Here is a 27,009-nt window from a genome sequence, read left to right as displayed (position 1 = left end):
CCTGAGGATTTATGTTTGAACTTTCACAGTTATTTCAGGCTAACGGTTGTTTATACTGATTTTAGATATATAGTGTCATATTTCTTGATGGGAAATAATTGTATTAATGGTTTTCTGTCTTTGAATAATAATTTTATTTGGAATAATTTTTCTATTTTATAATGTAGGGTAAACAGTATTCCAACAGCATTTTACACAAAGATGTGACCATTCTACAAAGAATGACCTGCTTCTCTGTTTTTGCGGTTGTGTTTCTCTTTCTCTTGCTTCCCCACCTTCTTTCCCACAGAAAGTATTTCTGAAAAGTAGTGGGAAAAGTGCCCCAAATTGTTTCCTTTATTCTAGCTGTAAGTGCCTTTGAACCAGGATGTAGTACTGATGGTTCATATTACAGAAATGCCAACCAAGTTCCTTAAATGCTGATCCTTGGAGGCTGTGGAACGCGGGGCGTTGTGCTGCATCTTAGTGAGCAATTGCAGTGTGTATGAAGCAGGAGAAAAGGTTGTCCAGATTTGCTCACAGAGGCTCACGTAGTTCAGCCTTGACTCTGTTTGTGTGTGTGTGTGTGTGTGTGTGTGTGTGTGTGTGTGTGTGTTTGTAGTTAGGAGGAGATGGAATGGTGGAGTGGATGGTTCTGGTGTTCTGATGCCTTTTTATTTTTGTTATGGAGTACAGGAAAAGGTCTAAATAGACTTTTTAATCATGACAGATTTCTTCCACATGCAGAAGCAGCATGCTCCTGATTGTCAAAGATAGGATTTAAGACCATATAATTAATGGCATTGGAGTGTTCTATAATAGTTTTCTGGGGCGTTTATCAGGATGCCTGATTATTCAATATTCAGGTGTGGACTGTGTGTTTCATCTTGGTGGATTTTTTGAACTCTTTTGGTGATTCTCTGCTTCACTTTTTGAACCTAAGCCATGGCAGCAGCGGGAAATGGACTGGAATTAAAAGTGCTCTTTGGCTCACTTGTTTAGTTGCCTTCCAGCATATGGTAGGAATTTGGAGAGATGGGGGAAATGGTGGTCCTGGTGAAATTTAAAGATTATCTGTAGGCTTCTGTTTGTTCTGGCTGTCCTACCCCTATGTCCTGGGTAGTCAACAACTGCCTGAATATCCCTTGCTCAGTGGACAGTTTGTAATTACACTGGCTCTCCTCTTGCTTGTAGGCGGCCTTAATTGCACAGCCTGTCCTCTTGGGACCCATGCCCTGCAGGTAGGCCTAGACCTACCTGCCCTTCTACCAGCCGAGCCTCTCTGGGAGCAAGGCCCCAGGCTATGCTCTCTTTCTACAGTAGAAAGGGAGGCTGGCAAAATTTAATACGTAGATGAATTTATCCCCTAATTATTAATACATTATCACTGCTGTCTATAGTTTATCATTCTTGAATGATACGACGAATCTGAAAGGTCCCTATGGAGAATATGCTATATAAATATTGTTTCAGTTTTCTTCCTGTTCCTTCTGCTATGCCATTGTTCCACTAGGCATATAGTTTGATGATGTTGTGCCATGAAAAAAACAACTCTTTGGTCCTCGTTGCATGATTTGATGTATACCGCAATGCCAAAGGTTCACCTATTAACTCATTGGCACTGAAATCATGCTAGGATATTAACAAAATGGATCTGAGGATCTTTGATCACAACTCTAAAGCGAGCCTTCATTATTTCAGTACGGAAGCTCGTATTTTTTCCTTCCTTCATTCCTTTATCTCTTCATTCATTCAATCAATATTTATTTAGTAGAAAATAATAGACAGGTAAATGGGACGTGACTGCCTTCAGATAACTTGTATTTTAGCAGAGAAGGAAAAATAATTAACTCTAATCCAAATTCATGACCAGAAGGGTAAATTAAAACCATTCCCTGCTTCAGAGGGGCCCAGTGGCTACCATCTTTGACTTTCATTACTGGAATTGAGACCAGATGCACCTGAGCAGAGTTCTGTGAAAGTGAGCATCAGAGACTCCTTTTTCTTTCCAGTGACCCCTCAGGTCAACAAACTGTTACCATCTACAGAATTAGGATCAAAAGAGCCAGTAAGGTTTGCTATCTCTGCTGATAAGGAATCTTCTGAAGTAGAATTTTCTTAAATGCAGTCCCTCCAATTTAACATTGGCTGCTGTAGCAACAGAGCTGAGCTACTTGTATCTGATAATTGATGAATTGCCTTGAAATATGGCAGACACTCCAAGTAGAGGGGTACCAGGGAACATGAGGGGATCCCACCAGGCCTGCAGTACACAGCCGTATCAAGAAAGTAGACCTCTTCCCACTGTCAACAGGCATCTACCGTGGAAGACATAAAGAGTGCATTTTTGTGAAAGGAGGTCTTTTGTCTGTGATAGAATTTTCTTTTATTTTTATTGAATTTCCCAAAGGCTGTGAGGCTCCTTCAGGTTCACCAAAAAAATGGCAACTCTAGAAAAAAAAGCAATTCTTATTGAAGGTTTGCTTTCTCTTCATTTTTTAAAGGAAATTAAAATTTTGTTTGTTGAGGTTTTTTTTAAGTAGAAAAAAATTTTAATTCCTGACTAAGTGTGGTGGCTGATGCGTGTAATCCCAGCACTTTGGGAAGCCAAGGTGGGGGGATCACTTAGGGTCAGGAGTTCGAGACCAGCCTGGCCAACATGGTGAAACCCTGTCTCTACTAAAAATACAAAAATTAGCCAGACGTAATGGCAGGTGTTGGTAGTCTCAGCTACTCAGGAGGCTGAGGCAGGAGAATCGCTTGAACCTGGGAGGTGGAGGTTGCAGTGAGCTGAGATCGAGCCACTGCACTCCAGCCTGAGCAACAGAGTGAGACTCTGTCTCAAAAAAAAAAAAAAAAAAAAAAAAAAGAATATATATATATAAAAATTACTGAGTTACTTTTGTGATTAAGATTTTAAAGAAGTATTTTTGCCAAGTGCAAGAAGCCAGACTTCCACCCAAAACTACATCCTGTATGATTCCATTTATGTGACATTCTGGAAAAACAAAACTATAGGGACAGAGAAGAGATTAGCACTTGCCAGGGTTGGCAATAGAGAAAGAGGAGACTCCAAAGGGGCAGCACTAAGGAATTGTGGGGCAGATGGCACAGTTCCGTATCTTGGTTGTGGTGGCTATTTCACAGCTCTATGCATTTGTCAAAACTCAGGCATGTATACCACAAAGAGTGAATTTTACTGTATGTAAGCAAAAAGATAAAAGAAAATTAAGTGCTATACACGAAAAGACAAAACATATGTTTATGGTACACAATGTATAAAATACTAAGCAACAAAAAGGGAAATTATAATCACCTATACTCTTACCTAGAAAGAGCAACTGTCAATATCTTGATGATTTCTTTCTAGTGTTTTTGTATGTATCATGTGTATCAATGTGTCTACTTTGTTTTTTAAAAGACAAAAGTGGTAGCATACTTTAATACTGTTTTGTTGCCTCTTAATATATGGAGAAATGATTTGTTTATTCTGTGTCAGCCGTGAAGTTGTGCTGTGACTTTGTATGTACCCATTCCAAGCGCCTAGAATCCTTTCTACAACAGGCCGTACATAAATTTTTAAAAGTCATGAGCCACACACACCCACAATGACTACAGAATATTCTGTTGTTACAACTGAAAAATTCAATGCAATATTTGCTCAGTATCCTAAAAGGCATGATTGCAGCTTTACCAAATGAAATGGGAAATTGTAGTCACGGGTAAGACATTGAGAAACAGGCTTGTCAGTGCCTGTTTATCTAAAAGAACAATTCCTTGACATGAGAACAGGCATATGGCTTTATCTGAAGGAGTATTTCTTTTCATGTGTATTATTCATTTAAATATAATGGTTTGGGGCCATCTGTCTGGAAGATTTTAAGCTCGAGGACCAGAACCTGGAAGATGAGTAAGTGGCAAAGCCTTAGCTCCCCCTTGTCCCTTCAATGGGGCTGCCTTGTAGAGAAATCATTATTCCCAAGCAAATTCAGCCCTGCTTTTACCCTCAACCTTTTTTTTTTGGAGTGGGGGTGGTTGAGGGACAGGAGAATGCAGTTTGTGAAACAAAAATGCTGACTAAGCCTGGTTTCCAGTCACCGGGGCAACAGGGACTAGGAAAGAGGGAGGCCTCGGAATTCTTTTGGCAGGTCTGTGGGATTTCTGCCGGGCTTGACAGCCACCAGGCCAGGCGGGCCAGCTGGCTGACCTCGCACAGCCATCCTGACAGAGGGCTCCTGGAGGGGGACACACCTGGCTGTGAGCAGCGCTGGCCTCGGGAAGGTTCTGAGGCCGGGTTTTTTTTTTTTTTTTTTTTTTCATGCAAAGAGTAGCTTTTTAGCGAGCTAGGCAAGTGTCACTTTGGAGCAGATCATGAAGCATAAATGTAGGGCTATTTCATACCTTTGCTTCAGAACAGAGGACTATTTAAATTTTAGAAAAGCATTTCGTAGCATTAGGTTTCAGACTTGACTGGGTTAGCAGAGGTCATGTAGTCTAACATTTTGTGAATCTATAAATCCCTCCGTATAAGCTTGGCTATTTAAGTTCATTCATTCATATATTTGTTTTACAAATGCTCTAGGCATTAAATGTGCAACTGTTAACAACAGACCCAGCCCCTTCCCTCACAGAGCCTCCATTCTAGCTTGTGTCAAGTGTTTTATTTGCCTACACGTCCCAGAAATAATCCATTTTCCAAAATGTCCCAGTGTGCCCTTGTTGTTGAATAATAGTATCAATTCAAGTCTTTTTTTTTCTTTTTCTTCTTTTTGAGACACAGTCTCACTTCATCACCCAGGCTGGAGTGCAGTGGCGCAATCTTGGCTCACTGCAACCTTCACCTCCCAGGTTCAAGTGATTCTCCTGCCTCAGCCTCCTGAGTAGCTGGGATGACAGGTGCGCATCACCATGCCTGGCTAATTTTTTGTATTTTAGTAGAGACGGGGTTTTGCCATGTAGGCCAGACTGGTCTCGAACTCCTGGCTTCAAGTGATCCGCCCACCTTGGCCTCCTAAAGTGCTGGGATTACAGGTGTGAGCCACTGCACCAGGCCTCAGCCTTCTTTTTTTTAAGTGAAGACAGAAGAGCATCTAAATTATAATGTTTTCTTTAATGTGATTTGAAGGGACAACAGAAACCAATTGTGGAATAATACAAATTTGTTTTATGCACTCTGAGTAAAAAGAGCAACAAATAGACCATAGATAATAATGACAGACTTAATAAATGCCTTCCTAAAAGTATTGCAGTTTCGATTGTTCTTTTATAGGGACAATGTGGCAAATGAGCATTAGTGATGAGTTGTTTCAAAAAGAGAGTCTCCGGGAAGTGTGACAGTGCATTTCTAGAATCCCTTGGCACTGAATTAAAAAAAGATATACATCAGTAATTTTGTTTTGTCTCTCCCCCGCCACCCCACCCCGCCCAGTAAAGAAGATAAATAATTCAGCATTCTCTCTCTGAAGTCCCTCAGGGTTTTGGCAGAGAAAGCAATTTCTCTGCATCCAGAATAACTATTTTAATACTGGGATTTCACAATACTGTCTTTTTTTTTTTATTATTATTTTTTTCTACTCACCCCACCCTTTATAATTAAAACAATCCAATCTTCCATTTTTGCAGAGTCCCTGGCCACACACACTTAAATCAAGCAGAGCAGCCTCTGAAGAGCTGATTGTCATTTGTTTCCCTTTTGAAGTGCATTCTGGTGAGGGCAGGAGCTGGCTGGCAGAGTGTTCCCTCAGCCAAGGCGGGACAGAGCCACAGATGCTTTCAGCTGCTGTTTACTTTCTCACCTCCTCTGTTGGTTTATTCCACAGGCAAGCTGCAGGCCAACGACCTGGAAGAAAAGGAGGTTTGAGGTTTGCTTGCAGGGACACCTTCAGCTCACAAATCATCATTTGTCTTTCACATGCTTACTTCTCCAGGTATTTTACATATCACCCGTCCTCCAGCTGCTAGGAAAGGGTGTTTTTAACCCATAAATAATTACTCACTTCAGAGAGCGAGATAGATGACCACAAACTCACCAAGAGATTCTTGAGCCGTTATTTTGCAAGTCTTTCCACCCCAAGCTTGGACATAGACAGAAAATAAATTTGTCAGAGGAGGGTTGCATCAGGGTTAGGAGGGCGAGCTTTCCTTCTGAAAAGTGCCCTCAAAATCGGAATTTATAACTTTGCTTGATGGGTTGTGAATTCCTAGGACATGAGCTCCACTCATATACATTGAAAACTATCATTGAATATGTACAGTTCATTCTGTTGCCCTGTTCAAGGGAGGAAAACTATGTTCAGGAAAGTTAAATCGGCTGTTTCATAAAATTTCCTCTGACCTGTCTGAGGTAGAGGGGTTGGAATTTCTATTTTATAGCTGGGAAGACAGGCTCGGAAAAATGAAGTAACTTGCCCAGTTCTCACACCCAGTAGGTGAAAGGATTGACAATTTGAGGTCTGCCAACCTCAACTTGTCTTTCTCTGCCTCACTGAGACTTTGCCACAAACTGGGCCTCAGTTTCCTTATCTATAAAATGGAGATAACTGGGTTGTCATGAGGATGAGATGAAATAGCATGTTTTTTTTCTTCTTCTTTTCTCTCTCTCTCTTTTTTTTTTTTTTTTTTTTTAGATGGAGTCTCAGTCTGTTGCCCAGGCTGGAGTGCAGTGGCGCAACCTTGGCTCACTGCAACCTCCGCCTCTTGGGTTGAAGCAATTCTCCTGCATCAGCCTCCCGAGTAGCTGGGACTACAGGCACATGCCACCATGCCCGGCTAATTTTTTGTATTTTTAGTAGAAACAAGGTTTCACTGTGTTAGCCAGGATGGGAAATAACCTGTTAAAGGGCTTAGAACAGTGTTTCACACGCAGTAAGCGATATGCAATTTTTAGCTAATATCTCTGCCTCCCACACCATTTAACACTATCAGTAGCTTGTTCTGTTGACTGCCTCACTGTGCCAGGTCCATTATAAATATGCTTTCTCATCTTTGTAGCATCCCAGCAAGATCAGTCTTATAAACCACCTTTTTTTTTTTTTTTTTCCCCAGATAAACAAACTATCAAGAAAGGTTAAGAATTTAGTTCAAGATGCCACAACATGTAGTAGCTGAACTGGGATTTGAACTCCAATCTTTCTGGTTCCAAAGACAGTTTTTCTCCTGTGCCATGCTGCCTTTTCGGTGCCAAGCTCTCGACATGTCTAATAGCATTAAACCCCAACTACTGTTTGAGAATTCCAGTGGCTAATAGCCTGGAGAATTGAGAAGCAAGCAGTTCCTGCACTGAACTGATAACTAGAAAGCCCTTCATCGTATCTGCCTCAAATCTAGGCTAGAAGAGATCTTCCTTCTTTCCTGTGACAGTTCATTAATAGTTTGAGAGCCACTGTGTGCCCTTCTAGTCTTCCCCTGTGGTTAAATAGCCCCATGCTTCTTCATAGGATGTGATGCCCTGACCCGTCGCTATCCTGATTGTTCTCTGGTCATTCTTTGTAAAGATTTCAGTTAAGGTAAAGTGTTGGGTAGGGGCCTGGATGCAGCCTTGCACTTGAAGGTTGATTGGAGGAAGAGGTCAGTTGGAATAGCTAGAGGAGCAATGATGACCTGCTTCTTGAGATGGAAAGTAGGTTTTGAGCTTGGTCTAGGAAACTGAAGATTTGTTTGGAGGGCAGGGTGGACACGGAGGGGACCCTGGAAGGGATCTTTGAATATACCTATTTAATTGGAGCACAGTGGGAAATGAGTGACAAGCCAGCTTAATGTTTGTTTTCCTGCCTCGACTAGAGGGAGCAGAGGAAGGATGGGGCGCTGAGTGAAGCCAGCTGCACCACCGATGCTCAGCGGCAGAGGCCTTGAGTCATGCCTTCAGCCAGCCTTGGCCAACTGTCACCCCTCTGTTTCCATGGAAGCTTACTTCATCCAGTGCCTGTCTTTGTCTTTGCTTCAGCTGCTTTAGTTTCATCCATTTTGACTGCTGCTGTTTGGTCTAAGTCAGATGTTTTCATTTTTACCCATGCAAGAGTAGTGGATGTCACGTGGCAGTCCAAATCCTACTGGGTCTGGGCTTTAATTTTATACCTACATTTAGTATAAAACAAAACCTTCCCCTGTTTGGATGGGAACATGTTGGTGAGGTTACCCCTTTTATTTTCAGACCTCGGGTTTTGTACTGTTTCCTTTTCTCTTTTAGTTCATGAGTTGAAATAAGAAAGTATTGTCATTCAAAAAAAGGCTAGAAGTTTTAAAGTTCTAAATACAGAACTTGTAATATAAAGTTTAAGTGAAATAAAACATCTCGCTACTCTCCATTTATATTCAGAACAAATTTTATGTTATATAAAAATGGTTTATAAACCTCTCCTCGTTTGAAAAAATTGTTTTCTTAGCCTTGGTGACCATTATGAATTTCACACTTTGGTTTAATCCCTCCAAGGTGAAAGTTGACCAGGAAGAAACCTCTCACCACTTAAAGTGGATCAGTTCCACATGACAGTGTGACTTAAAATTGTTTATTTTGGTTTTTTGAGATTGGAATTCAGAAAATGAAATAAGAATAATAATTCCTTCAGCATTTATTATGTGATCTAAGCACCTTGTAGTGTTATCCTGCTTTATCATCACAGCAACCTTCTTGGGTGGGTGCTATTATCATCCCCACTTTACAAATGAAGAACAGAGGGCTAAATAACTTTCTGTTAGATAGCAGGACCAGGGTTCCAGTTCAAGCATCTAGCTCCTGACCACTTGGCCCACCTGCTCATCCTATGTTAGGGGCAGGAAAGAATGCAACAGGACCATTTCTTGAGGATGGAGTCTTCACCTGGCTAGTTGGGTTGTATACAACAGGCTATTATTTCACTCATATTCGTGATTGAGGTGAGATTGCATGTTTTTAGTTTGTATTTCCAAGTACCCAGTGTATGCCTAGCACTGTTAAGGTAGTTGGGATGTAGGAGTGAACATGACAAACAAGGACCCTTCCCTCGTGGAGCTTACATTCTAGTAGGAAAGACAGAGAATGAAGACCTAAGTTGCATTGAAGAAAATTAATGCAGATTAAGAGACAGAAAAATGACAGGGGTGAGGCTATTTTAGGCAGGAGTGAGGTAGGAGCATCTCTGAAGAGATGATATCTGTAAGAGGCAGGCATTAAGTGAGGGAATAAGCTTTAGGAAGATCCAAGGAACATCTTGCAAGAAGAGGGAACAGTTGGTGCAGGTGCAGGAGGTGGGAGGAGCAGCAGAGAAACTGGGAGACTGGAAGAGGGTGAAGGAGGGGAGCACATCAGAGACATGGGAGGAAAGGGTGGCCAGTGCTGTTATGCAGGGTGTGGTGGTCTGCAGCGAGGACCTGCCTCTATTTACCATCCAGGTGGAACAAGAAGCAGGTGGCTTTAGAGCAGGGGGCCACATGAGCTTTACTTTGGCTGCTATGTGAAATAACCTGTGACCGAAGAATGATTTTGGAATAATCTTAGACAAAGTGTTGTATTATAAATAATAACTTTCTCAGACTGGCCTAATTTATATTTCAAAGCTATTATTCAGGCCGGGTGCAGTGGCTCACTCCTGTAATCCCAGCACTTTGGGAGGCCAAGGCGGGCAGATCACTTGAGGCCAGGAGTTCGAGACCAGCATGGGCAACATGGCGAAACCATATCTCCACTAAAAATACAAAAATTAGCTGGGCGTGGTGGCACATGCCTATAGTCCCAGCAACTCAGGAGGCTGAGGCACGAGACTTGCTTGACCTGGCAGGCAAAGGTTGCAGTGAGGCGAGAGCACGCCACTGTACTCCAGCCTGGGTGACAGGGTGAGACTCCATCTCAAAAAAAAAAAAAAAAAAGGGGCAGTTATTCTGGGCACATTCAACACCCTTTCTGATTTCTCTCTCATTTGTTAGTCAGTTGAAGGTAGAAAATGATACTGTGAGCCCCCTACAGACAGAAGGCAACATTTGCCCTTAGGATGACTTGGTGGTTAAGTCTTCAGGGTAGTTAGGGAAACATCAGGGCTGGAGAATAGAGCTTCTGTTCTCTTTGATTTAAAATAGATGGAACAAATGTGAAATGGCACAGTGAAACATTTCCTGCAATGTAGTATAGGTTTTTCAGCTTTGGTTATCATGAATAATCCTTTAAATTTTATTTAGATATTTTATTTATATATTTAGACACACACAAACATTATTTTCTGTTTTATTTAGTAGAAATAGCTAGGAGTAATTTAAATTAATAGGAAAGTTTAGAACTATTTGTTTTCTATCTAATTTTTGATATTTGTTCTTATTTTATATATCATTACAGATAACAATTCGTACGTGTTATACATAATGTATTTTTTTTATCCCATGAAGTTCCAGAAATGATTCTTACTATATCTAAATTTAGAACTCCTGGTAATTGCAGATTCAACTTGTATTCTTTTTTTTTGAGACAGAGTCTCGCTGTGTTGCCCAGGCTGAAGCACAGTGGTACAATCTCAGCTCAATGCAACCTCTGCCTCCCGGGTTCAAGTGGTTCTCCTGCCTCAGCCTCCCAAGTAGCTGGGACCACAGGTGCATGCCACCACGCCCGGCTAACTTTTGTATTTTTAGTAGAGACGGGATTTCACCTTGTTAGCCAGGGTGGTCTCGATCTCCTGACCTCGTGATCCACCTGCTTCGGCCTCCCAAAGTGCTGGGATTACAGGCTTGAGCCACTGCCCAGCCTCAACTTTTATTCTTAGGACTTATGTTGATAAAGTTTTGTCAGATAGAAAGGAATGCAGCCATCTCATCAACTTTTATATTAAAAGTGTCTTTGTTTAGAGGTAAACTCCCACATTTATTCAGAATGATTGAAAAATGGAATATTCTAGTAAAGTTCGTGTTTTTGGATAATGAGGTTATGAGTCAAAAGATTCTTGCATTTATGGTTAATAAAGTACTAGAAATTTACCATTGACAAGGTACATTTTTTCAAACTGTGGCTCAGGGTATGTGAGTGTGCTTGAGGGATGGGGACTGGTGGGGTCCAGGCTTTTTATGCCAGATTCAATCCTTGTTGCTCCTTCTGAGGCTTTCAGGAAAACTTTGGTTGGATAATAAGGTTTCTAATGCACCCTGCCTGCCATGTTAAAAACAACTATCAGAAAGTCATTTGATTTTTCTAGGTTTATTCAGAAGGCACTTCCAAGATTTAGATGGTGAATGAAAATAACTTCTTACCAAAAAAAATCTCCATTTTTTGGTTTGCTTTTTATAGATTCCTGAATAAAATTTGTTAGTTAAGTATTCGATTATTTGCAATTTAGATGAACAGAAGTGAGCCAGAGACCCTTTCCAGCTAGAAAATTTATTTCAGTATAAGTTAACAATACAGTTGTTTTTTTTTTAATCAATCAGTTCTCTCATGGTTTGTAACAGCACAACGAACTCTAGTAACTGAAAATTTTTATAGCCAATGACTTCACTAGGACTTGTCTAGACAGCAGTTACCCTCTAAAGTCACAGCATGTTAGGGCTGGAAGAGATCTAACAAAGATACTGTAATTTAGAAGTCCTAAATGTTCTGTTTGCCATTGTAGCCATGGTTTTACGGTTTGAGGGACAGTGAGACCAATGACTTCAGCATGGAAAGTGGGAAACTGATAGGCATAAATATGGGGAAAGGCCTAACCTTAGTTTGGGATGCAAATGTAAACATATAAAAGTATTCTCTGGAAACAGCAGCAAATTTGAAAGGAATTTGATGTCTGGTTGTTTGTCAAAAAGGAGAGACTCCTGGAGATCATACCTAGAGAAAGTAATTGCAGTCAGTAGATTTCTAGCATTTTGGATGGACTCTCCTTGGCAATGTAATGCTAGCTTTTATAAAATAATGTTTATATTATTTGTTTTTGCTAATGAAATCCATATGCTGTGAAACAGTTACTTGTCTGTGGGATTTGGATTGGATCTACATGTTTCCCCAATCTTCAGCATTTTAGTCAACGAAGTAGTCAAATGGATTGACTTTTTTTTTTTCCTTTTTTTTGAGACAGCGTCTCACTCTGTCATCCAGGCTAGAGTGCAGTGGCGTGATCTCTGCTCACTTTAGTCTCAACCTCCCAGGCACGAGGCTCCTCCTACCTCAGGCTCCCAAGTAACACCAGTCCCAGCTAATTTTTGTGTTTTTTGTAGAGACAAGGTTTCACCATGTTGCCCAGGCTGGTCTCGAACTTGTGGGCTCCAGTGATCCGCCCACCTCGACCTCCCAAAGTGCTGGGATTATGGACGTGAGCCACCGCCCCTGGCCACTGATTAGCTTTTCAAAGTAAACTTTCAACTCATTGTTTTGCTTTCCTGTCTGTAAACATAAAACTTCCAGATGCAATTTAATGTAGAGCCTGTACTCTGTAATTCCACAGTTTTACTGGCCTGTAAGTGGCAAAGACCAGAATGTACCTTATAGTCCAGAGGAATCGGATTGCTTTGATTGATGTAGATTTGGTTTGAGAACCTGAGATAGAAATAGCCTTGTCTCTGAGAAGTGTTTTGAGAGGACTTTCTATGATTTGGGTGTTTAAATAATTGCATGGGTGGGATGATTGCAACAGTTAAGTGCCCTTAGGTCAAATAATAGCTGAGCTTCCCATTAACTTTGTGAATGTGAAGTGACTTATGTCTGTAAGACTTTCTTCAGAGAAAGAATACCAGTGGTTACCTGGTGATTTTGACTTGCTGGGAGTAAATACACAGTGCTTTGTATTTGGTGAAAAGTTTTTGTTTTTTTTGAGACGGAATCTCGCTCTGTCACCCAGGCTGGAGCGCAGTGGTGTGATCTCGGCTCATTGCAAGTTCCGCCTCCCAGGTTCACGCCATTCTCCTGCCTCAGCCTCCCGAGTAGTTGGGACTACAGGCGCCCGCCACCTCGCCTGGCTAGTTTTTTGTATTTTTTTAGTAGAGACGGGGTTTCACCGTGTTGGCCAGAATGGTCTCGATCTCCTGACCTCGTGATCTGCCCGTCTCGGCCTCCCAAAGTGCTAGGATTACAGGCTTGAGCCACTGCGCCCGGCCTGGTGAAAAGTTTTGATGTGACATACACTCTGCTCCATGCCTTGTGACAATGAGTGAATGACTCTTGCTTCCCACTCTGACTGTTGTTACTTCTGTAGGAAGCTGCCCTCTGTCGACAGCTCCCCATGGAAGCTGAGACTCTTGCTCCAGTTCAGGCTGCTGTCAACCCACCCACGATGACCCCAGACATGAGATCCATCACTAATAATAGCTCAGATCCTTTCCTCAATGGGTAAGTTAATATTTGGGGGCCACTTATTTTTGTTCTCTTTATTATGTGATCTAGACTATGATATGATCTTTGTTTACATTGGGAAGAGGTGGAGAACTTGAGGGTTGAGGGTGAGGATAAAGGGAGGAAGTGGGAGGAGCTGGCAGAAAATAGAAAGGCAGGGGAAGTCATCTACCTTTTAAAAAAATTTCCAAATTAAAAAATTAGTGATAGGACATAGAGTAAACCCCTAGTCAAGAATTTGAAAATGGGCATGAATTTATATATTTTTTAAACATGATAGTGTTGTTTAGTACTTATACTTGGAAGAATCTTGTGGTTTTATGTAACCAACAGGGGATAAAAGCATGCCATATGGCAAGTTGAGAACAGAACAATTAAGAAATGATGTTCAGCCAGGCGCGGTGGCTTATGCCTGTAATCCCAGCACTTTGGGAGGCCGAGGCAGGCGGATCACCTGAGGTCGGGAGTTCGAGACCAGTCTGACCAACATGGAGAAACCCCGTCTCTATTGAAAATACAAAATTAGCAGGGCGTGGTGGTGCATGCCTGCAATCCCAGCTACTCAGGAGGCTGAGGCAGGAGAATTGCTTGAACCCGGGAGGCGGAGGTTGTGGTGAGCCGAGATTGCACCATTGCACTCCAGCCTGGGCAACAAGAGTGAAACTCTGTCTCAAAAAAAAAAAAAAAAAAAAAAAAAAAAGATGATGTTCAGGGTGAAATGTGAATAAGATCTATAGTTTAGTAATTAGTATTCTACAATGTCAGGTTTCTGGTTTTGGTAATTGCACTATGGCTATGTAAGATGTTATCACTGGGGAAGCTGGTGAAGGGTACATGGGAACTCTCTGTACTCTTGCTGTGTCTTCTATGTGAGTTTAAAATAATTTCACAATTTAAAAAGTAATTAAAACAAAGGAGCAAAAAGGAAAGAGAATTTAGCCAGAAATATCTTCATGAGCAGAAGTAGTTTTTAAATCAGATAAAAAAGGCAATTCTGTATTTCCTATGCCTTTTCTTCTGCCCTTGCAGAGACATCTGGCAAACAAACAAATACAATTATGAACATTATTAAAGATAGAGATAAAAACAAACAGAAGCTGAAATAATAAGTAATGGAGGTTTCAAGTTGTTAATTTTATAGTATTTGAAATACAGAGAAGTACAAAGAATAATGTGAATTACCCATGTACCCACTACCCAGATTTGCCATATTTTCATTTAACCTTATTTTTTAATAAATAAAATATTACAATTAATATTTGAATCCATCCCCCCCACCACTGAAATCTCATTTCTTTTCCCTTCTGTCCCCAGTGGTAGCCATTATTCAGAAACTGGTATGTGTTCATCACACAGACTTTTATACCTCTTACTGCCTTTAGTGTATGTATCCATAAGCAATATTCTACATTGTTTTCTGTTTTTTTTTTAAGTTTTACATAAATGGTGTCATACTCTGTATGTCGAAGAGTGTTTAAATGGTTATTTTGAGGTGAAAAGGAAATCAGTGTCAATTCACTGTGAATGGCCACACCTGATTACTTTCATTTTCATGAGGATATGTATTTCAAAATTAAAACTTTCCTTCCTCCCCAACCTGGAAAGTTGGGCAGAATGGCACAACTACACTAGTTTAGAGCTTTTGTGACTGTGTTTTAATTTTGAGATTTATTTAGTGGGCTTGCATTGAAGTTTCTTCATCTTTTGCTCTGCAGAGGGCCATATCATTCGAGGGAGCAGAGCACTGACAGTGGTCTGGGGTTAGGGTGCTACAGTGTCCCCACAACTCCGGAGGACTTCCTCAGCAACGTGGACGAGATGGATACAGGTAGGAGCAAAGCCTGCAAGCACTTACAGTGGGCTTGTGTTTTTTAAATGTTCTCTTCGGTCATCTCAATTTTCTTTTTCTTTTCTTTTTATAATTTCAACTTTTATTTTATATTTGGGGGTACACGTGCAGGTTTGCTACATGGTTATGTTTTGTGATGCTGGGGTTCGGGATATGATTGCTCTCGTCACCCAGGTAGTGAGCATAGTACCCGATAGTTTGTTTTTCACCCCTTGTTCCTCCCCACTCCCAGTAGTTCCTAGTGTCCATAAAAATGTTGAAAAAAAATGGAATGCTTCATCAATTTACATGTCATTCTCATGCAGGGGCCATGCTTATCATTCCAGTTTTAGTATATGTGCTGCCAAAGTGAGTACGGTCATCTCAATTTTAAAATCCAACCAGAAACACACAATCTCAAAAACAACATCAAATAACAACTGAAAAGCCACTGAACCCCCAGGCACTATTAATAAACTGTAGCCCCTTCCTCATAGATTACACAAGTATAGTTTTACATCTGGGCACAGGATTTTAAATTCTGTGTGTGTGTGTGTGTGTGTTTTAATTCATCTTTGCTCCATATAGTCCCTTCCTCACAATTGCATCAAGACACCACTGTCTGCTTTGCCATGGTTCCACAGTGGGGTATTCGTGCTGTTCTAGTTTTCAGTTGTAGTATATGGGCCACCCTTTCTCCTGGAAAGTGACACTGGTTTATAGTTCCAGTACCCAAATTTTTTCATGTCATTCACTGCATTTGAAAAGCAACTGGGGCCGGGCGTGGTGGCTCAAGCCTGTAATCCCAGCACTTTGGGAGGCCGAGATGGGTGGATCACGAGGTGGCGGGCGCCTGTAGTCCCAGCTACTCGGGAGGCTGAGGCAGGAGAATGGCATGAACCTGGGAGGCAGAGCTTGCAGTGAGCTGAGATCCGGCCACTGCACTCGAGCCTGGGCGACAGAGCGAGACTCTGTCTCAAAAAAGAAAAAAAAAGAAAAGAAAAGAAAAGCAAATGGCAGTGTGCATTTGGAATGTTGAGCAGCTCAGAGGATTCAAAATTGTCAGTTCCAAGTTCCAACATGGTAACGACATCCTCCCTCGGCAATTAAAGAGAAGAGAGTCAGGGTTACTTTTACCTTGTCCCCCAGCCTGTGCATCCTTCAGGTCCAGCCTCAGCAGGCTTCCTGATTACCTTTCTTTTTCTCCTTTTCTCAAGGAGTGAGACTTCTAATTGCAGAAACTGAAATTAGTCTTATTAGCCTTATCTAGACTTAATTATGAAAGTCATAAACTCACAGAAGATATTCTAGAACCAAAAATGAATGACAGCAGGGTGTCCACTGTTTGGAGTTATTCATGCAAATTCCTCCTCCATTATCATTGATGATAGAAAAGGAACTGTTTTGTATTGAAAATAAAAAATTGCTTCTCCCAAAGTGTTTGCCATAGTGCCTGTGGTTTTTTGCACTCCACTCTTACATGGCTCCCCTTTGTGTTGTGAATCTAAATTGTTGGAAAGACCAAGAGTCAAACTCATAGCCAGGTGTCTTACAAATGCAGTAAATTAAAGCTCCTCCCCCCGTGTCTTTCGTGTAGGTTGTCATCTTTGCGTTGAGAAGATTGCAAAGACTGTCTTGTGAGGAGTCACAAGTTTATTACTTCAGTTCTCCTCCCCATCCCCGCCGACAACCCCCTGCCCCTTTATCTCTCTCTCTCTCTCTCTCTCTCTCTCATTCTGTTTTTTGAGTGTGAGATTTATTTTACTGTCTTTGGAATAGCCTTAGAAAGTGGCTCCTTTCTATGTTTAATAATTGTTTACTATCATCTTCTAAACACTGGGCAGCCTGTAAGGATAAAAAGCATAGTTAAGGAAAAAAGTTCAGGAGATCTAAATCTAAGTTTGGCATTCAAAAAAACAAAACCATAAAAGAGGATGGATTCTACTCTATGTCTCTTTAAAATAACCTCAAGTGGGTAAGTAGGGAGCGTTTTATTTTGAAGCCATAATGTGGAATTAAATGATGTCCTGAAAAGAACAGTTTCAGCCAACAGGCAGCCTGAGCTGAATCCTTGCTTCTCCATTCCTAGTAGCGCCTTTGGGTAAGTTACATAGCCTCCATGAGCCTCAGATTTCTCACGCATAAAGTGGGAGTGATATGCTCACGGCAGAGTTGTGAGGAGTCATGAGATCACAGAGCCCAGCTCAAAGTGCTCTTCTCCAGTAAGAAGGCTGATGTCACGCACACAATGGACTTGATCGTGTCAGAGTGCCAGGTTAACCTGGTTAAGTGAGAGTCAACTCGTTGAGTGTGGGGCCACCTCTGTGAAGTCTTTGTAGGAACTGGACATAAATCTTCTCAAGGGGAGAAATGTAATTATACAGTAACAAGATGAGTGAAAGCTGTGGGGGCAGGCAGAGCTCAAATGTAGCTAGGAAAGATCTGTCAGGCCGTGGACCATGCGCTGGCCACATGCTGAAGGGAAACGAGCCAGCTGAGCACTCCATTTGCAAAACATACATGGAAACAACAGCTGGGCTTGGTGCAAAGATCCAGTAAAAGGAATAACATGAGCAAGAGCTGGGAAATCATCCATCCTTCCAGAATATTCTGCAGTTACACACCCTTTTAAGAATTGCCCTGTGGCTGGGCACAGTGGCTGACGCCTGTAATCCCAGCACTTTGGGAGGCCGAGGCGGGTGGATCACCTGAGGCCAGGAGTTCGAGACCAGCCTGACCAGCATGGAGAAATCTCATCTCTACTAAGAATACAAAATTAGCTGGGCGTGATGGCACATGCCTGTAATTCCAGCTACTCAGGAGGCTGAGGCAGGAGAATTGTTTGAACCTGGGAGGCAGAGGTTGCAGTGAGCCGAGATTGTGCCACTACACTCTAGCCTGGCCAACAAGAGCAAAACTCCGTCTTAAAAAAAAAAAAAAAAAAGAATTGCCTTATGTTGTTTGTCTCTTCCACTTTCTAAGTGGATAAACTGCAAAGACCAAAAATATTACTATGAGATTGCAGAGCTGCTTCTAGTTTAAGATTGTTAACCTTAATGAAGAAGCTTAGCCAGTATCCTCATGCCTTTAATCCTGAGAAGAAAGGATAAGAGGATTTTTTTTTTTTCTTTTTGAGACAAGGTCTCATTCTGTCACCCAGGCGGGAGTGCAGTGGTGTGATCTCAGCTCATTGTAACCTCCACCTCCTGGGTTCAAACGAGTCTCGGGCCTCAGCCTCCTGAGTAGCTGGGATTACAGGGGTGTGCCACCACACCTGGCACTGTTTTGTTTTTTTGTTGTTGTTGTTTTTCATATTTTTAGTAGAGACAGGGTTTCACCATGTTGGCAAGGCTGTTCTTGAACTCCTGGCCTCAGGTGATCCACCCACTTCGGCCTCCCAAAGTGCTGGGATTAAAGGCATGAGCCACCATACCCGGCCTAGGAATACTTTAAAACAGAGATTTTGCTTGGCTAACAATTATATTTTGAGTATTTGAAAGTTAAAATGGGACATGAGTAGAAATGAATGATTCTAACTGGAGATAAAGAGAAAAAAAGACATCCAGCACTTCAGATCAGATTGTTTTTTAGAACAGATACTTTTTAGAGCCTCATTTTTATCTGTTACACTCTAGTAAGTAGAAGAAAGTTATTTTGGATTTTGTTTTTTATTTTATGTTGTTTTTCAATATCAGTAACACTGTATTGAGGTCATATTGTTGAATTTGATTTAATTTTTCAGATTACTGCCCTTTGCAATGAAAATACTGTAAAATATTGTCCAGGAATCATTGATATTTTGTGACTTCTAGAAAAGCCATTGTGTTTTGCTATCACCAAAATCCAAAGTGGATTATGGTTCCTTCATCATTTGGAAGGATATAATTTTTCTCCTTGGAAAACACAGATTGCTAAAGTGAACTTTCTGCAATTTTGCTTAAAATAGTGGAACTTCCCTGCATACTTTTCAGGAAGGCTACTGCACTTGTAACACACAAAAGATAATTTAACACATTTTTTAAAAATGACGTTATGGTAGAAGCTGACCTTAGTTATCAATGCTTCTCAATTTTTGAAGTAGATATTATCTCTTCAGAAAATTGTTTGAGACTGTTTGAATTAACCTGTTGTTTTGATATTGTATAATTAATAGTGGCTGAAGACCTAGGTTTTTCTTTCTCTCAGGACAATCAACATTTATCATATTTTTATATGTATATAACTTTGTATATGTCAATGACACCTAGAGCCACGGATGTGTGGCAGACACTGTATGGCACTGTACTCCAACTTTTGTAGAAGGTGCTTATAATCCCAATTTCCAGATGGGTAAACTGAGAATCAAGCAAGTTAAATGTGTCTAAGCTTACACAGTCACAAAGCTCGATCTAATGACACAAAAGTCAGTAGTGCATTCTGTCCCATACTATTACACATAAAGAACCTATATTCTTCATGTCATATCCCAGACACCTACTTTTCCTCTAGTACAGCATTTGCTCACCTGTGTTCTGTAGAACTTCAATTTTATTAGGATACACATACTGTCAAAGTAGGTTTAGGTGATTAAATGGGTTTAGGAAATAGTGGCTTAAAGAAAACAAAAGATTTCTTTTTTTATTTTTTATTTCGATATGCACTAAAGTTTTTTTTTTCTTTCTTTTTCTTTCTTTTTATTATACTTTATGTTCTAGGGTACATGTGAACTGGCTAGCCATAAATAGAAAGCTGAAACTGGATCCCTTCCTTACACCTTATACAAAAATTAATTCAAGATGGATTAGAGACTTAAATGTTAGACCTAAAACCATAAAAACCCTAGAAGAAAACCTAGGCCGGGCGCGGTGGCTCAAGCCTGTAATCCCAGCACTTTGGGAGGCCGAGACGGGCGAATCACGAGGTCAGGAGATCGAGACCATCCTGGTTAATACGGTGAAACCCCGTCTCTACTGAAAAGTACAAAAAACTAGCCGGGCGAGGTGGCGGGCGCCTGTAGTCCCAGCTACTTGGGAGGCTGAGGCAGGAGAATGGCGTGAACCCAGGAGGCGGAGCTTGCAGTGAGCTGAGATCTGGCCACTGCACTCTGGCCTGGGTGACAGAGCGAGACTCCGTCTCAAAAAATAAAAAAAAAAAAAAAAACAAAAAAAAAGAAAACCTAGACAATACCATTCAGGACATAGGCATGGGCAAGGACTTCATGTCTAAAACGCCAAAAGCAATGGCAACAAAAGCCAAAATTGACAATTGGGATCTAATTAAACTAAAGAGCTTCTGCACAGCAAAAGATTTCTTTACTCTAAGACTCAAAGCCTTAGCATGCTTATATGCATTTTGGCTCATATGCTTGTGAGAAAGGTAGATAGTTGTAGGGTGCAGGTATTAGCAGAAAGAGGGAGAACGCCTGCAGAACTCCCTTTATAAATAATGCCTAAAGCCATCAATGAAGACAACTTTTTATTTACCTGGTTAAAAGAAGCTTCACATCATTCTCTTTGAACATAAAGAAGGATGGTATGGATAAACACAAGTTTACAATGAAACCTGTTGATTATAGTTCTGTAATAACGCGTTTATTACAGACAGGGCCTCTCTACTCTTTTGTAAAACAGTTCTTCACACCTTTGTCATGGGAAGGCACAGATCATAGATCAGATCAACAGTGCCTTTCACATGCTCCTTTCTTATCTCCTTGGCCTTTTCCATTCTGGACCACATCTGTCCAGAAATAATTTTCGATTTCTTCCACATCTCTGTACCTCCTATGAGTAAGAGTCAATAATATGGTAGTTGAAGACATGAAGGTGAGTGTTGTGTTAATACTTGAACAGTTCCTCCTTCAAGAGCCTAAAAGAAGGAATTAAAATGGTTTCTTTTCATTCTGTTATAGGAGAAAACGCAGGACAAACACCCATGAACATCAACCCCCAACAGACCCGTTTCCCTGATTTCCTTGACTGTCTTCCAGGAACAAACGTTGACTTAGGAACTTTGGAATCTGAAGACCTGATCCCTCTCTTCAATGATGTAGAGTCTGCTCTGAACAAAAGTGAGCCCTTTCTAACCTGGCTGTAATCACTACCATTGTAACTTGGATGTAGCCATGACCTTACATTTCCTGGGCCTCTTGGAAAAAGTGATGGAGCAGAGCAAGTCTGCAGGTGCACCACTTTCTGCCTCCATGACTCGTGCTCCCTCCTTTTTATGTTGCCAGTTTAATCATTGCCTGGTTTCGATTGAGAGTAACTTAAGTTAAACATAAATAAATACTATATTTTCGTTTTCTGCAAGCCTGCATTCTTGCGACAGATTATACAGAATTGTGTCTGCAGGATTGATTATGCAGAATACTTTTCTCTTTCTTCTCTGCTGCCCCGTGGCTAAGCTTTATGAGTGTTAATTGAAATTTATACACCAATTGATTTTAAACCATGAAAAGCTGACCACAGGCAGTTAATTCTGAGGGCAGTGTGGTCCAGGAAATGTGCACAAAATCAGACCTGATTTACAGTTTCAAAAACTGTATTGATGACAGTAGTACCAAATGCTTTAAAAACTATTTAACTTGAGCTTTAAAAATCATTGTATGGATAGTAAAATTCTACTGTATGGAATACAATGTAATTTTGAATCCATGCTGGCTCTGATGGCTCTTATTAGTCTGTATTTACAAAGGCACACAGTCTTATTGTAGCTTATCCTTTGTTATTTTACTGCAGAGCATCTAGACAACTTAGTCCCTCCAGCAGGAGAGTGGCAGCAGCAGCATTAGTCACAGTTCTTACACTATAGATCTTGTGAAAGAGACCAGTTTGGTACTAATTATGAGCATTTTATTCAAACAAAAGGTTTTGAAATATTACAACTTGGGATTTAAAAAATTGCAGCTTAGAATTTGATGGTGGGTTTTGTTTGTTTGTTTGTTTTTGAGATGGAGTTTTGCTCTTGTTGCCCAGGCTGGAATGCAATGGCACGATCTCGGCTCACTGCAACCTTCACCTTCCGGGTTCAAGCAATTCTCCTGCCTCAGCCTCCCGAGTAGCTGGGACTACAGGCACCCAACACCACGCCTAGCTAATTTTTTGTATTTTTAGTAGAGATGGGGTTTCACCGTCATCGTCAGGCTGGTCTCAAACTCCTGATCTCAGGTGATCCCACCCATCTCAGCCTCCCAAAGTGCTGGGATTACTGGGATGAGCCACTGGGCTCAGCCTTAATGTTTATTTTATAAAGCACTGTAATTTTGTAGCTGATGATAAAAGGTTGCCAAATGTTTTTGATGAATCAGTGGCAACTGTATTTTTGTCTTTTGAAATAACTCTGAAAACATCAAGACAACATAGATTTCAATCTGATAGCATACCACACACAGTGAGCTGTTGCTTTTTAAATTCTGAAGCCTTGTCAGGTTTGCTTTCTAGATTTCAAGTGTTTAAAATAATTCTATCTATGAAACTGAAGGATGAAGCAGATCTCTGACTGACGTGTAAAAAAAAAATGCCCTTTGAGGGTGTATGGTGGAGAAACATGTTTCTGAATTCAGTAAAATTGATTCCTAAGTATATTATCCTAACCCTGTTTGCTACAGTTGGTATAAAAAAGGCATGAAATATGTATTCAATACCTCTTATGTAACCAAAACCATTTTTTTTATTAGCTTTTAAGGACTGAGAGAGCATCATGTTCAACTGGCACGCAGTCTGCCTGCATTGCCAATGAAGTCCTCAACTGTTTAATATTTCAAACTAATATTATTTATAATCTATGAAGTTAATCTTTTTTGAAAGACATTAATAATTTGAGTCTCTGAGAGGACACTTTCAATTTCCATGGGGGACTTATTTGTTGGGGATCTTAAATAAGATTCCTTTTGATCTACCGGAATATACATGTACAGAGCACATTGGATCATGTTGGAAAGAAGGCAAGTGAAAAGGTCAGAGATGAAGTAGCGAAGTTATGGAATATCGTGGAAAGGATACTAGTTGTGAAATGGAAAGAGACGAGTTATAGTACCCCAAAAGCAAAACAAGTAGGAGATGCAAGAGATGCCCCAAAAGGACAAAGCAACAATTTTCTGTTACCACCTTTATTACCGGAAGACTCTGTGGTAGAAGAAAAGAAGGTTTTGGTGCACCTTATGTGGGAGGAGGAGGGGCAGGGCACGCTGATGCTGAGCATGCAGGCAGACAAGAGCGTAGCCTGCTGTTGCCTCCATCACTATGAAGTGACTTCTTTTTCCTGAAGGACCCATGGTTTATGTTCCTCTAATTCCTTTCACTCTCCCTAAGCCCTCTGAGAGAGATGAAGGTAGATGATTTTATTGCTACTAAATTGAAGGGAGCACTATTTCTTTTTGTCTTTTGTTAGCTAAAAATTGCAAAAAGAGTTGTACATTCTTGCTTAAAATAAATAAATAAATAAATAAATGATTAAAAAACAAGGGACCTAACAAAACTCAGCAGTGTTACTGTATTTTTAAAAAATATTTTTATAGACTCATTTTCAGGTTATTAAATGTAAGAGAAACAGATACCCCTCTTTTTTTAAGTAGTTAAATCATTGATGATTTATATTACCAATTTTTAGAAGTAATTTTCTAGTAAGCTTATGGCATTAGAAAATACTAGAAGTTTTTTTTAGTTAAATTAGTTAGAACATTTATGAATGAATATAATAAATATTTTTTTTCAGAATGAAATATGGACCCTTTGTGTTTACTAATAGATAAAGCCAGATATAATTTTTTTTGTTTTTAAGGCCACAAAATACGGCCTTTGTTAAAGAACACTAAAGTTAGAAGTCTAAAGTTAGAGCAACTTTTTAATGGCTATTTCCTATTATTGTAAGTGTTAAAACCCCTGCAGAATTCTTGATAAGGTGCTATTTATACTATATTTCTTATTATAAGACAACTGTCTTTAGCCTTTTTAGTACTAGTCTTTTTAGTACTAAATCAATCAGTAAACATCATCATTTCACCCTCAAATTTTGTCACTGAAAAGGCATATCAAATGAAAAATAATTTGAGGTCTTTCTTTCAAGATATTTTTTCCTGATATTTCCTGATACTTTGTTTTGAAGTAAATACATTGTCAAAACCTAATTGCAATTCTGTTAAATCTAAGTAATTTGTAGACAGTGTTTCACCATATTATTTAGGATGTAAAATGCCATTTCTTTCACTGATTACACCATATACAGGAAGCAGGTAAAACAGTAAAAACTTGATTGTGCTGGTCGATGCCAGCTTGGTTAAAAAGCTCTCTGCAGAAGTGATCTAGAATGACAGAAGTGTTGCTAATTACAAGATGTGTTCTCATGATGTAATTAGAAAGTAACTTCTCAAAGTACAACTTTTATGAAAAAAATAAGCTGTTAGAAAAAGGAAATCGTAGGTTAATTTAATTGGGAGAATGGGCAATTGACAGAGACCATTTTCCTAACACATATATGTGCTAGTACTTTAACTTTTTAAAATTTTACTTCTATGTTTTGTAATATAAAGATTTCTATTTTAAGTTTAGAATGTTATGCGTACCAAAAGTATGCAGCCAAATCGATCAGATCAAACCTTTTTACCTGGAGTTTGGTACTGGTTTTTACTTCTGTGATTCTGTATAAGAAAAATAAAGACAATTGAACTTCCACTGGAGCCTTTGGCTTTTCATTATTTGTCTGTGTTCCTTTTACTGGGGATTTTGGGTGGTACTGAAGATAGGCTTATGTAACCCTCCTGGTAGACAATGAAGGAAAGAAAAATCTGTAGGCAAACAATTTCTTGGCTCATGTGCCTGGCCTTCAACATTCTAAATGTTTGCAGAATTCTGGTTTCCACTTTATTTACAAAGTCCACTGAGGTTTTTTACATATATATATATATGTATATACCTTTAAAAAATAAAAAATATACCTTTAAATATATATATATATATATATATATATATATATATATATATATATATATATATAAATTACATTGTCCTCCCAACACCCTCACAGATTTGACAAGACCATCAAAAATACAGAATTCTCGCTGGGCACGATGGCTTATGCCCATAATCCCGGCACTTTGGGAGGCTGAGGCAGGAGCATTGCTTGAGCCCAGTAGTTTGAGACCAGCCTGGGTAACATAGTGAGACCTTGTCTCTCCAAAAATATACAAAAATTAGCCAGGTATGATGGTGTAGAATATACAACAAACTCTTATAAACCAATAGAAAAAAACAAACAGCCCAATAGAAATATGGCTCAATAATGTGAATTGAAAGTTTATAGAAGATGAAACTGGGTGGTGACTAATTTACCAACCTCATTCCTAATCAGAAATTTACATAATGACTGGATCCCCAGTGGCTCATAGGCTTGCTGGAACTCTTTCACTGACCTAGACTCTGCCACCTTTTCCTACTGTTTTTTGAAATAGGTTTCCTGTAACTTAAAAGTTTGAGTTGATAAAACCTTCAACTGTAATTAGCAGAGAGTTGCGTTTAGAAATATTTATTTGTAGGGGTCACAGATAGAATATGTCAGGGAGGCTTAGGTCAAAGTAATGCATGGCACATTGGTTTGCAGTTTGAGGACCAGAAGAAGGGTGACAACTCTCCTGGTTTCCCCGGGACTGAGGGCTTTTTCAGACTCAGGAATTTCAGTGTTAAAACTGCCCAATGGGCCAGGCGCGTGGTGGCTCACGCCTGTAGTCCCAGCACTTTGGGAGGCAGAGTTGGGCGAATCACGAGGTCAGGAGATTAAGACCAACCTGGCCAACATGGTGAAACCCCGTCTCTACTAAAATACAAAAAATTAGCCGGGCGCGGTGGCGGGCACCTGTAGTCCCAGCTACTCAGGAGGCTGAGGCAGGAGAATGGCGTGAACCCGGGAGGCGGAGCTTGCAGTGAGCCGAGATCGCGCCACTGCACTCTAGGTTGGTGACAGAGCGAGACTCGGTCTCAAAAACAAAAACAAAACACAAAACAACAACAGCAACAAAAAACTGTCAAATCAGGAAACGTTGGGAAGTATGTATCATGTACTCATTGGCAGGATGGGCTACATAATTTGCAGGATCTAGTGAAAAATAAAAATATGGGGCCCGTTGCTCAAATTTATAAGAATTTCAAGATGGTGGCAGCAGAGCATTAAACCAAGCGTGGGGCTCCTCTGAGTGTGGGGCCCTGGGTGGGGGCAAGGGATTTATAAAAAAGACAATTGTAAGCATTAATCTGGGAAATTATTAGCATTTTCTCCTAAAATAGCCTCTCACCAAAATTTCCAGGCACTTAGCGGTGTTTCTCATAGTTGGAGAGAGTCAGGTGGGTCTGGGGGCCCTGAGCCTAAGGTGGATTTGGTTTCTCCTGAGGGAACCAAAGAATATAGAATTCTTAAGACCTTCTTTCTTTGACATCCCCCAACATTCTGTCACCAATACCAACCAACCAGCAGAGAGAGAGAGAGAGAGAGAGAGAGAGTCCATTAATTCGATCGTCAGTAAGACTTGCTGAGCTCCTGGCATGTTGAAGGCACTAAATAGGCCTAGGAAAAACAAGGATGAAGAAAACTCAATCCCGTGGTTTAATCGGGGCCATACATTATGGGACAAAGAGTTATAGGAGCTCAAGGTAGAGAAGGAAAAGAGGTGTGAACAGTCGCAAATAGGTCCCGATGTCTGAGACTTAATCACCAAGGAATTTCCCAGGCATTTCAGGTAAAGGAGACAGCCTACTTGAAAGCACAGAATTTTAAAACAGGAGTGACATAAGGTCCATGGCCCTGGAGAGCGAGAGTGTGAGGGCAATAAGGTGGGAGTTGAGACCAAATAAAGTAGAATGGAGAGTAATCCTTGAAAAGGTTTGTATGCTTCGAATCAGAGTTGGAATTTATCCTATACAACAGAAGCCATAGGAGGATTTTTAATAGTAGAGTGACTTAAAGAAAACAA

General features: G+C 40.4%; 1 protein-coding gene and 1 pseudogene across 1 annotated transcript in view; one reads left to right on the top strand and one right to left on the bottom strand.

Moving 5' to 3' along the window:
* The window catches only part of WWTR1 (WW domain containing transcription regulator 1), a 143,051-nt gene extending 118,330 nt beyond the window's left edge, over window positions 1-24,721 (top strand). Inside the window, exons 5-7 of the mRNA XM_015131788.3 lie at window positions 13,110-13,243; window positions 14,962-15,074; window positions 20,962-24,721. Of these exons, the coding sequence (XP_014987274.1) occupies window positions 13,110-13,243; window positions 14,962-15,074; window positions 20,962-21,146 (432 nt within the window). The 3' untranslated portion in view covers window positions 21,147-24,721. The remainder of the gene's footprint in view (window positions 1-13,109; window positions 13,244-14,961; window positions 15,075-20,961) is intronic.
* On the bottom strand, window positions 15,356-15,451 carry LOC114676528 (U6 spliceosomal RNA; annotated as a pseudogene).
* Window positions 24,722-27,009: the final 2,288 nt, after the last annotated feature.

The sequence above is a fragment of the Macaca mulatta genome, chromosome 2 (genome assembly GCF_049350105.2).
Source record: "Macaca mulatta isolate MMU2019108-1 chromosome 2, T2T-MMU8v2.0, whole genome shotgun sequence".
Taxonomy (NCBI): Eukaryota; Metazoa; Chordata; class Mammalia; order Primates; family Cercopithecidae; genus Macaca; species Macaca mulatta.
Note: the sequence above shows the minus strand (reverse complement) of the source record. Positions and strands in the feature narration are given on the sequence as shown.